At 41.2% G+C, this 12,608-nt stretch overlaps 1 protein-coding gene across 1 annotated transcript in view; it reads left to right on the top strand.

The window, feature by feature from the left end:
• Positions 1-12,263, top strand: part of CBFB (core-binding factor, beta subunit) — a 51,353-nt gene extending 39,090 nt beyond the window's left edge. The window contains exon 6 of the mRNA XM_014957355.1: positions 9,927-12,263. Coding sequence (XP_014812841.1) covers positions 9,927-9,949 — 23 coding nt within the window. The 3' untranslated portion in view covers positions 9,950-12,263. The remainder of the gene's footprint in view (positions 1-9,926) is intronic.
• Positions 12,264-12,608: the final 345 nt, after the last annotated feature.

Here is a 12,608-nt window from a genome sequence, read left to right as displayed (position 1 = left end):
ATTCTAATTTTCATTTTTAAGTATCCTAAAAAAAACCCCACCCACCCAATATTAAAAAAAAAAATCCAACCCTACAAAAACTGTCAGGTTTGTTTGCCTTCCTTTCATCACGTAATATCCCTTACATTGACTACGTCATTAGCGCAACAGGCCTTTATTTTAACGAACGTATTCTTTGCATCTGATGGCAGAGGCAGTAGGGGATGGTAGGTTGTGCTTGAATTTCCAGAATTGATCATATTTTTGTGCAGTTAGGGCACTCCTCCAATCTAACCAGGGTGTGAGTGGATTTAGACGTTTTCATGGACATTTTTAAGGGCCTGTGAGTTGAACTGCGTTTCCTTGTATTTTTAACATCGTTTCAGTTTCGAATAGAAGACGCTTTTGGGTTTTTCTGTCAACTTATATAGCTTGGTCATATCAGATACCACAAATCCTGCCTCACTGTTCAGGATTCTTTTGTTTCAAAGATGCTTTTGAAGTCAGTGAGTGTTTTTAATTAATGCCTTCAAAATTAATAATGTATTTCAATGGCTTTTACAGAAATGTTGGAATGCTGAGATAGTAGATGTTTAATGATTCACATGAAGCAAGATTTTATGCTCCGCTAAAAACTACTGTAAAAATATATGATTGTATGAAGCTTTGTAAATTTAGGAATGCTGAGCTGCTTGGCAAATTTGCAGTGTTGAATGGGTTCATACCAGCAGAAGGCAAATTCTCTTTCTGTGATAAGTGCAACACTGTGGGGAGCACCAGCATCAGAAGGACATGGACCTGTTGGAGTGAGTCCAGAGGCAGCCACAAAGATTACTGGAGGGCTGGAGCCCCTCTGCTATGAAGAGTTAGATTTAGATTACATATTAAGAAGAAATTCTTTCCTGTGGGACCCTGGCCCGGGTTGGCCAGAGAAGCTGTGGCTGCCCCATCCCTGGAGGGGTTCAAGGGCAGGTTGGAGGGGGCTTGGAGCAACCTGGTGTGGTGGGAGGTGTCCCTGCCCAGGGCAGGGGGTGGCACTGGGTGGGCTTTAAGGTCCCTTCCAACCCAAACCATCCTATGAGTCTATGATTCTATGACTTAAAGAGATTTGAACAGCCCCCAGTTGGAGAAGTTGGAACACACTGAACGTAATGACCTGTGTTCAGTCCAGAGGAGCAGCGGGTGGGTGCTTCCCGCCAAGTGTTCGCTGGAGCAGAAGGGCCAAAGCTGTGGATTTCCCCCAAGGGGGTGGATGAAGAGGCTCTCTTGGGTCTTGCTGTGTCCAGTAAGTTTTTTTGTGAAGGTTTGTTTTGTGTAGGCAAACCCTTAATGTCAATATTTAAGTAATCTATTTGAGCACGCAGTTTGTCCTACTCTGTTACTCTTGAGCTTAGCGAAGGATGCTCCCATTGACTGCTTTACCTGGGGGGTGGTCAGATCTCTTCGCAGTTTTCCAATACAATTTGTTCAGCCAGCATTTTTGGAATGTCGTATTTTTTTCTAGTTTGTGTTCGTTTTCCCATGCCACTGCCATGCCCTCAATTTCAGCAGCGCTGTGAGTAAAGAGGTGGAGTGGTTTGCTCTTCCCTGAAACAGTCCAGTCCAGCAATCTGTCTGTTTGTGGTTCTTCTGCTAAATATAAATTACATTAATGGCTAAGCAGAGCCATTTTAGGAAACTGCATGAAATTCCCATTTTAAAAACCTTCATTTTGCTGAAAAAAAATGCCTGTTTTGAAACCTTTGTTTCTTCCTGTAGAAATCCCTCTCAATACAAAGCACCACAAAACCCCACCCGTGAAAAAATTGCTGGAGTAAAAATTTACCTAAATTTGAAGTTCTCAGTCCTGCCCAAGGTTTCTACATATTTTCACTGTTTGGGAATGATGAGTTGAAATGGGAGAGCTGCATTTCATTTAATTATTCTGAAGTTGGAAACTCTTAGCAAACAGGATTTTTCTACAGAAATCTGAAACAAAATCGAGTAGGTAGGACTCGCTTTCCTATTCTTCCAGGGTTCTAGACAGTGACATTATTCTCCCTCCTTTCTTTAAAAAAAAAAAAAAGGAATTGAAAGTGTAAATAAATGCTCTAATTATTTTTGTCAGGTATAACTTGCTTCAGAAGAAAAGACACTATTCCAGTATGGTCTGTGTTGTTGTTTTTTTTTGTTCCCCCTTTTTTCTCCTTATCAAACTCTGACTTTTTTTTTTTCCCTCCAAAATTAATTTGGAATGAATTGAATTACTACATATTCTATATACTCTCCAAACTGCCAATGATACAGATATATATCAATATATATATCAATGATATAGAGAAAGTACAGCCTTTAATACAGGATTTGGGATGTGAAAGAAATCCAAACTGTTAGTTCTTCGTATGCAGTGGGTAGTGCAGACTTGGTTTATGCTTGTGTATGTGTATATGAGCATGTGTGTGTGTGTATATATATATATATATGTATGATTTGTTTATATTCAGTATAAGTGCAACATAATTTAGAAAAAAAGCACTGAAATGTGTGCGAATATGGTTCTGCCGTGCGAGCACAGTGCAAGTGGGCGAGGAACATTATGTCTCAATTGTTTCACAAGAACTTTAAATAGCTGGTGTTTGTGTAAAAGTGCTATGGAATGCATATATCAGAAAAACAATTTGTGCTGTGCCGAATCAATGTTGACTGTAGTGCAGAGGGGATCAATCTTGCAAATCAGGGAATACTGTAATATAAGCGTCTTCTTTCAGTCAATGAAGGTTAGAAAGGGGCTGAGCAACAGAGGAATACTGTCTGGAGGCAATCAATATTAATTATAAATTTATAACCTTTATACCAGCCTTCAAACAATACTTTCTAAAGGGGAGCATTTCAAGCTTTTTTTTTTTTTTTTTCCCCCTTAGAAAGGAAATTTTCACTGCACTTAGTGCTCTGAAGAGCTAACTCTATGGCCATGTTTTTTCCTTCCTGGGCTTGCTGTCCCCTCAGCCCGGTTTCCAGTGTGCTGTACCGGAATCTGTACCTTCACTATGGGCTTTTTCAACAAAGATGCAACCATTGCCATGATTTCAGGCAAGAGAGGAATTTCAGGCATCGGGAACTGGTCAGCAAATTATGGTCATGCTCTCCAGCAGGTGGTGGTGGGACACCAGACTCAGCACCTAACACAGTTGATGTGTGTTTTTAGTGAAGAGTGCCCTGTTTCTAGGAGGTAGAGCACTGGAAGCTTGAGATGAAATCTCGAAGGAGACAGTTGCTAAATGATTTTTATCTCTGCCCTTTGTCAAGATTTTGACTTTCAGTGAGGTTAAAAGGCGATGGAAATGGAGGTAGGAATAAAAAAAAAAAAGAGCATTGGGTATAGACTTAATAATGTAAACATTCTACAAGGACTTTTATCTAACATCCAGATCTCTTACCAAATTTGAGAGACTATTTTCCATTATTTTCATAATTTAAACGGTGCATTATAATTAAGGAAGACCGAGGCTGCTTCTTCCCAGGTTGAAGTGAAAAGGAGAGGTGATGGTGAAACGGCTGTTAAGGCCAGCAAACAGAGCAGCTCTGGAGGTTGGGTCTGGGCTGCAGAGTCTCCTGTCCATGGCTCTACTTGCAAGGAAGGTGGTAAAAATCATAACCTCTGCTGCTGCAGCTATAATTGTTGTGAGAAGGGAGGACTGAGAGGAGGGAGAGTCTCTTCTCAAGCCCCCCAGAGAGCTGAAGTCGTACAGCGTGTTTCATCAGGCTGTAGCTCTGACTAAAGAAGTTTTATTATACAGAAGCTGCCATTCTTAGGATGTTGTCCTGGCCCAGTTCTGCTGACTTTAATTCTGAGAAGGCTGAGTTTTCCCCGCCCCTGCTCTTCTGTTGAGGAGGGGAATTGCAGTGGAGGCACGGCCAGGGTTTTAACCGTGTTCAAATCCCTACGGGAGAGGCTGTTATTAACCAGCAACTCGGAGAAAAGCTTTCAGTTTGTTGCTTTTCTTGATGTGGGTCTGCCTCAGTTAGCAGGGCTAATGTGGAGGTGTGCTTGATTATAACTGGTCATTTTTCTGAGTATTGCTCTCCTTATTTCAGGGTTTAGTTGTTTGGGTGGTGTTTTTTTTTTTTTGTCTTGCGGTTGTATGCTTTTTAGAAAAGGATCTGCAATGTGTTCTCAGTTTGTGTTTTGTTTCTTTTTCTTTTTTTTTTTCAAATCCTTTTCAGGAGGTTGACAGTCCTTCTAAGAGAATCCAAATGTTCACTGTTTAGTTTTTCATAACATAGCCTGATTTTTTTTACTTATTTAGTAAATTATAGATGACAGATGCCAAGGCACATAATGCATCTGCTCTGTCTGCTTCAGCAGTAAGGAGTTGCCAGAACGTAATTAAAGAATTGCAGTGGAGTTGTCCATGGAGAGACTTTATTTTGGCTACTCTTTGTCATAGCCCTTCTTCAAATTATCCCCCTTTCCTTTCCTCCTCTTCACCAGTGTCCCAACTCATATATGCAGCATGTATTACTGGTTTTGTGACTTCGCTATTCAGAGGTCTCAATTTTGGGTGTGTTTTTTTTTCTTTTTTTTTCTTTTTTTAAGTGATTCATGGAAAGGGAAAGCCATCTTCATGGCAGCCCTGTCCATCCTCACTGAATTTGCTGCCAGCTGCCCCAGTTCTGCTTTCTCAGAGCTGTCGTGTAAAACGGCACGGTGGGACCGCGGTGTCTTTTCCTGATGAACTGGTGTGGTCAAGGGGGCTGGTTTCCTTGGGGACATGGGGGGCCTCTGAACACGCACAGGAAGGGGGTGGGTTGCAGATGCTTTCTCAAAGCTGGCTGAAGGACTTTTATTGGCACTGCTGGAAGCACCATCAGCTGCAGCGTGGGTCAGGATGGAATGGCTGGAAGAGGAGGATGGTGTCCTGCTGGAGGAACTGTGTGTGTGCTGCCTTCCTGAATTGGTGTTAGTCTTAAATCTGGTTCACCTGCCTTACTAGCAGTAGATGCAAATGCTCCAACATCATCCTTGTCCAAAAAGAGCCACAATTCTAAGTTAATGATTCGATGACTTCAAGCTATCTAATTTATTATGAAGAAAAGTAATATAATACAGATATTGCTGCATCATCCTCTGGATATTACTTCTAGCCCGGAGCAGTTAGCCTGTTTTTAGGCTTGGGAAAAGCTCAGAGATGTTGGAGAGAGGAATAGGTGTGAGAGTATTGCAGAGGATACTTCTTGGATTTGATTATCCTCAAGTCAAAAATGGTTTTGTTAGTAGCTTTTCTCTTGTTTCCTAACATGTTACTGCTGCTACGGTATCAGCATGATGAGCTCGGCGTGAATAAATCCAGAATAGCATGTTACATAGGGGGCTTTGAAATGTGTTTTGCCAGATAAAGTTCCTGCAATTCCTTCAGTGGGTCACCATACACTCTCCAACGTTCGAGGTTTTAAATGGCTGGTGGCCAGTTGCAATTCCTTCCCTATTGCAGCACATTTTCATGGCTTCATGTGCTGAAAGCTGAGCACAAGGTATTTCAGGGCATCGAGACTCCCTTTGTGACCATTGCGTTAACTCTTCAATTTCAGGACACTTGTAAGGGAACTGGCAGTGTTGGTTAAAATAGATTCATTTTTAGGAAAATTCCAGCTGTGCTGGGGCCTGTGTACTATCTGCAAGTTTCTCTCACAAGCAAATATTCATTATCGTGTCATAACAGATGAGTGACATTCGGAGTAGTGGTCCTTCAAATGTAAAATCAGCATTTGACTGAAAAATGAAATATGCTGAGATAAGATGAATAAGTGCTGTTTTCTCATGACTCATGCGTGACTCATGGCAGAATATTCCACTTCCCAGTGGCAAAGATAGATGCATCTTTCTTAATTGAAGCAAGACTCCTTAATCTTTGAGAAGCTGAGCTCATTATTCACTGAGAGTAATTCCGATGCCTCTGCGTGGCGGCATTAGGTATGCCTTTCAAAAATTAGAGGGAAGGCTGCTATTCAGAGGATTGATTAGCTGTGTGGAGAGTCGGAGACCCCAAACTGAGAGAATTCTGGAAACAGCCATTTTTTACATCTGTAAAAGGGAACTTGTAGCTTCCCAGAGGGAGGAGAGCTACCAGATATTACCATACTGCTCGTAACGCTTCTCCTGCCAGCCAGCATTAAGGATCTTGTGGCATTTCTTATGAAAGTTGTGTCCTGCCCATTGTCAGCGAGCAAAAAAAAAAAATATCACCCAGTGCCCAATGCTCTGCAGCGTGCTTGCTGTCTGCATACCAGGGGATTCCTCCTGTCTTTCAGAAGTGGTTTTATTTTTTTAGAGTGTGGTGATAGGACCGAGGGGTAGTGGTTTTAAACTGGAAGAAGGGAGATGGAGCTGAGATGTGGGGAAGAACTTGTTTGGTGTGAGGGCGGTGAGAGCCTGGCCCAGGTTGCCCAGAGAAGCTGTGGCTGCCCCATCCCTGGAGGGGTTCAAGGGCAGGTTGGAGGGGGCTTGGAGCAACCTGGTCTGGTGGGAGGTGTCCACCCCCTTAAGGACCTTTCCAACCCAAACCGTTCTGTGATTCTATGATGTATGGTGCTTTCCCATATTTATTTATTTTTTATTTCAGCATGTAGAGTAGTAGTTGTTCCATACCATGCACGTGTGCCTGGGCATGATGGTGACCGACAGAATAAGCGTGTTTCAGGTGTGGTACAGCAGAAGTAAAGGAGGGTGTCCAAGTGAGAGCTGTCATTCCAACATGTTCCAGGTTGCTTGTGTAAATCCCCGCTTACTGAAAGGCAAAATTACACCTTTATCCACATACAGCGGCGTACGATATTGTAATGACTGCTTTTGGTACGTTTGAGGGTAATTTGTCATGCCTTTTGCATATCACTTGGAAGGGCAAATCTGGTAGTTGTTCAGCGGTGGCTTCTGCAAACGCTACAAGTAGCAATGAGGTCAGGAATCATGTGAATTCTTTCATATGTTCTGAAAGAAAAAGCCACTTTAGGCGAAGCATAAATGCAACCATATGCCTTTACCTCGGAATCTTCACTGAAACTTGACAATAAAATTGCTGTGCGTGTGATTTGTTGTCTGAAGAAGAAACCATTTTGCTTTTGGAGCAGTAGTATAGCAGTAATTAACTTGCTGGTTTTTTCTACTTTGGTGTAAAAATGGTTATTGAGTACCGAATTGATAACTTGATTGATGTAAGTAAGATTTTGATAATTGCTAAAAGACAGCGCACGCCTTTGTTTCCTTTCAGAAGAAAGAGGCAGCAGTTAAAACCAGAAGAAATCTTGCCCCAGTCTGTTTGATAGGGGGAAAATACGCAAAGTGAGACTGTTACCCTTCTGTTAATTGTAGTACATCTCTTAAATTGCTGTGGAAGTACCTGTTTAGACTTGTTAAACAACCATTTTGTATTAAGAAAAAACTTTACGGCACAGTTTATTATTATTTTAACAGAGAAATAATTTTAAGAAAAGCATGGGCTTTCCCTCTAAGTTTTCCACAGTGGTCCAACTCGAAGCTGAACGATTTGGCTTTTGGAAATAGTGTGGGGGGAAAAAACTCAATTAAATGCCATCTCCTGATATTCTGCATCTTTCCAAAGAGGGCAGTTTGCAGAAGTGGCTTCAGGGGCTGGAAGGAGCACGCCCTGTAGCGCGTAACGGTCTGCGGCGCTGGGTGTGATTGGAGCCGCTCGTTTTTAATGCGATTCCTCGGAAAGATTTACTGCGAAATCTGCGGGTTTGTGCCGCTGTCACGGTCAGAGTCGTTCTGCCTGGGGGAAAAGCAGATTGTCTCCTTCAGCCAGAGTACGACCAGCAGAGGCGGAGCAGAGCGGAAGATCTAAATATCTGAATGTATTTGCCCTAAATATCTGAAATGCCACCGGCAACGGTATTTGGATACGTGAATGTAGTAGGTAGCAATTGTGGTGTTTGAAATAGTGAGGGTGTTCTCAAAGCAATACTAGAGAAAGTGCAGGAGGGACCTGTCTCTGGCAACAGGCTGATTACGAGAGGGATGTACTGAATGGACTGGGTGTGTGTCAGGATGATGTTGCACATGGAAGGAAAACCTAGCTTTAAATCGATAGTTGAACAGGGGAAGGAACAGCGTCTCTGTTGGGGTGAAGCTAACGAATCGCACGGGCAGCACAGAGCTATTGCAGCTGGTGAAACTCAGGGAGCTGCACCAAGTCACAGGCGACAGGACAAGAGGAAATGGCCTCAAGTTACACCAGGGGAGGTTCAGGCTGGATATTAGGAAAAATTTTTTCACCGAAAGGGTTCTCAGCCATTGGAATGGGCTGCCCAGGGAGGTGGTTGAGGCACCATCCCTGGAGGTGTTCAAAAGACGGGTTGATGTGGTGCTGGGAGGTATGGTTTAGTGATGGTGATGCTCCTTGTTTGTTATGTGGGTGTCTATTTTTGGCAAAATTAGGTTGATGGTTGGACAAGATGATCTTTAAGGTCCCTTCCAACCTAGAAGATCCTGTGATTCTGTGAAATAATGCCTGGGTAGCCGTGCCTTCCACCGGCAGAGGACGTGGCTATCGTTCTGTTGGGGTGGCCTTGATCAGGCCAAGGTGCCATTCACTCTGCAAACGTCAAAACAAGTGTCGAGACTAAAATTTTAAAAACAGCTAACGTGTTCCCTGCATCGAAGTATTGCTTTAAAATTGAAGTGTGTCGATGTTTTTTAAGTATTTCCCTGCAGCATTTTTGTGCTGCTTGAAAACAGCCTGCGTGTGTACAGGTAGAGAAAGTAGGTAACAGCATCTTGTACTGTGACTGCCCATCCTTAATTTCCTCTTTAAAATGCCATCACTCAAACTGTTAACAAAATCGCAACCTAGAAGATCCTGTGATTCTGTGAAATCATGCCTGGGTAGCCATGCCTTCCACCGGCAGAGGACGTGGCCATCGTCCTGTTGGGGTGGCCTTGGTCAGGCCAAGGTGCCATTCACTCTGCAAGCATCAAAACAAGTGTCGAGACTACAATGTCTTTAAAAACAGCTAACGTGTTCCCTGCATCGAAGTATTGCTTTAAAATTGAAGTGTGTCGATGTTTTTTAAGTATTTCCCTGCAGCATTTTTGTGCTGCTTGAAAACAGCCTGCGTGTGTACAGGTAGAGAAAGTAGGTAACAGCATCTTGTACTGTGACTGCCCATCCTTAATTTCCTCTTTAAAATGCCATCACTCAAACTGTTAACAAAATCGTTTCTTTAAAGGAGAACTTGTGTTACTTTTTTTTTTTTAATACAGGGGCACAATCATAAGTGCCAGAGTTTTCTCAGTTATGCATTATTGTTGACTTTACAGGTGCATCAAAGAAAAAACAACCATATGCTGCAGTTAAATCTTGACTTTTAAGAAGTGTTAAAATGTGTGTCAGTCTATAGACTAAATTGTGCTAGTGTGTTACCAGGTTATAAACCCCTTTATTCCAGAAGAAGCTCAGGTAAATGTTTCCCGTGTAAAAATGCTGAGGGGAGATTTATTTGGAAATGATGGAACATACTCTGCCCTCTCAAACTGCGGCCTTTCTCCCCAAAAATCTCAATCCTCAAAACATTTACAGAAAAGGTTAAAAGAAGGCAATTTCACAGGAAAGAAAATGTGTTTTGGAAGGAGAGACACAAAATTGTTGCCTGACGCTGCCCCACGGCTGGGTCCCCAGCCCTCCTCTAAGGGGTTCCTGTCAGTTCTGGGGGGATTGTTGAATTGAGGGGGAAAAAAGAATGATTTTGATGTTAAAAAATGAATGCGTTGGTTATTGCTTGAAATGTCAAGTTTCTGCCTTATGGACTCAGTCATGTTAATACACTTAAATTAACTGAATTGATAATTTCCCCGGTCTTTTTTTTGATGTTAAGTGTGTGTTTATTATGTATTATTTGTGTTTTTACAAAATTTATGCACTGTGATGTATTTTAATATGTATGTATTAATGCAGGCAAGAAGACAGCAAGACCCTAGTCCTGGATCCAACCTAGGAAGCGGCGACGATCTCAAACTACGTTAATCAACAGCAGCAGTCGGCCATGGGTCTGCACACATGCATTGCTTCTACTTGGCAAAGGATTTAATAAAAGACCAGAAACTGTGATAACTGGGTATATTATGGTCTGTTTCCTGACCTGCGGCAGTCAAAATCACCAGGAACTGCCATGGTTTGCACTATGTTTATGTTAGAATACCTGCATTTCCCATTTTAAGCATGTAGCCAGTGGCAATTTGAAATTTTGTTTTTCTATGCAAACTTATTTTCGTTGGCACTATTTTAGTGAAATGGAAACTTATGCAGCTATAAAACCATTTTTTTTTTCTCAACTGTAATAAAAATTGTCACTTAAAAATAGGTCAAGATATTACGGATTTAAAACTTCTTTTTGTTGTTGTTTTTATTTTTTTTGTAAACTGCTGGAAGCCAATGCATTCCAAGCTTAATTTTTTTAATATGGGCTTTTGGAATTTTGATTGTCCTTATTGTGCTCCTGCTTTGTTTTAGATACGCATTCTTATCTTTCTTTCAGTTTTCTTTTTTTTTTTCTCCTAAATTTGCAAGACCTTCTTAAAACTGCTGACATTATTTTGCATTATTTCCAAGCTAAACCCAGTGAATCAGAGCTGTTGGAATCCGTTTTCAAACTTTGTGGGTTTGTAAACGTTACGGTTGCAGTATTCTTTTAACTGCTAACAATTCGTTGGTCCCGCTTTTAAATGAGAAAAAAAAAAAAATAATCTTCAAATATATATTTTCGTGCATTGATGCGTTCTGCCCCGGTATCTTTCTTAGATTTTATTATGCACCAAGCGAGTTTGGGTGGTTATTATACCCCTGTATATAGTACTTTACTGAAACTCACGGGAAGTCGCAGGCTGGCTTCTGTTTTATTCAGGGATTTTTTTAAATAGTTCTTAAAAGGGATACTGCAACTCTACAATCGGATTCAACAGCGCGTTAAACTGGGACCGGAAGCGATCAGCTGCCGAGGTGATCTGTATTCAATCATGTTTAAGATAGCTGCTTTCAGTATATTTTATATCTTAGGCTTTTTTGTAAAGTTGTGCTGAATGGTGAAACCTTGAGACGAGGTTGTGTGCAGATAAAAAAAAAAAAATCTCATTACTGTGCATAGGACACTTCTATTAAATCTTATGCAAATTAAGACTACATTGCAGTATATATTGCGTTTTCTAACAGGGTAAGATTTTGGGATGAGTTAATTGGTGTGAATTGATCTTGTTTTATTGGGCGGGGGGACGGCGGTGAACGGACTCGTTCCAAATTTTTCATTGCATCTGATATTTGAAGAAAATTGATTGGAAATGTGATGTTATTTGGCTTTGTTCAAATGTGGTGCTTCCTGTACAGCCTGATCAATTAAAATGACACTTAAATACCTTTTTAAAATAGGTGATCTTTTTTGGTATTTTAAGAACAATTTTGAAGGTAGAAACTCTGTACGGTTGGAACAGTTAAACCTCTATTAAATTCTCTAATTAAGACAATTACATTCCTCAGTGGCAAAAGAATTGATGCAAAAAGAGGTCTTGCAAAAATGTAAGCAGATGTCAATGTGAAGGAGAATCTTTGTATGTTGATAATATGAATATTTAACATTCGCTTAAAAATGTCAATAACTGTAAACTGTGAGACTGTCATCAAATAGAAATATTTTGATACTTCAATTTAAATGTGATTTCACCTGAAAGATTACCTTTTTCACTCTGTGGCCACGTTTATCCTTCTTGCTCTTCTTCCCCCAAAGAAATAATTTTTCTAAAGTGTTTCTGCAATGAGTTATTTAAGGGACACGCACGCGTCCGCACGCATCCCCAGCCTCGGAGCTTCTCTGCCATCTGTGTATTTTTGATGGAATAGTCTGAAGATTTTATTTTCAAAGGGTTTGCTAACGTTTCAGACAGTGGTTTTAAACCAGAAGTACACAGGAAATGACGCTGTCAGATATTAACGGTGTTCTCTTTGTGTAAATACTGACCTTTCCCTATCATCATTTAGCATTCTGCTGCTTTCCATATCTTAATGCTGGCATTAAGATCACGGGCCTTACCCTCTGCTGGTTAGCGCAGCCTTTTAAAAAAAAAAAAAAAGCATTTTAAGTTATTGATGCAATTTTGATATTTTTCATAATTTCTATTTAAACTGAAGTTGCATCATCTTTCTCGGATTCATCTCCTGTAAGAGTTGCCTTAAGCTACCAGATTGCTTTTGCTACCTTTTGTGTTGTATGTTTAACTTTCATAATAAACTTCTGTGTAGTGAAAACGAGGTTGCTGTAAGATTTCTTTCTGACCCTCCTGGTGGTCTCCTCTGCGTTTCTGGGGTGGCTTCCCAACCTGCTGCCCGTGGAAGGTCCATGGCTAAAGCAATAGTGACATCCAGTGGCCACCTCCACGAGGGACTGGCCAGGAAAACTCCGACTGTAAGGGCATATCTTGGGGAAAATGCAGATTTTGCTGCCCTGACACACTCTTGTGGTGGAATGTTGATGTACCCTGCTTATTCTGAAAGGCTATATTTGCTTAATTGGCCCTAAGAAACCATCTTCTCATCTCATTGCCTTGTAACAGTTGCCCACGCTTGTAGAGGAGCGTTGTTTATGGGCCCGTT

The sequence above is a fragment of the Calidris pugnax genome, unplaced genomic scaffold (assembly GCF_001431845.1).
Source record: "Calidris pugnax isolate Ruff unplaced genomic scaffold, ASM143184v1 scaffold292, whole genome shotgun sequence".
Lineage (NCBI taxonomy): Eukaryota > Metazoa > Chordata > Aves > Charadriiformes > Scolopacidae > Calidris > Calidris pugnax.
This window is presented reverse-complemented; position numbering and strand designations above follow the sequence as displayed.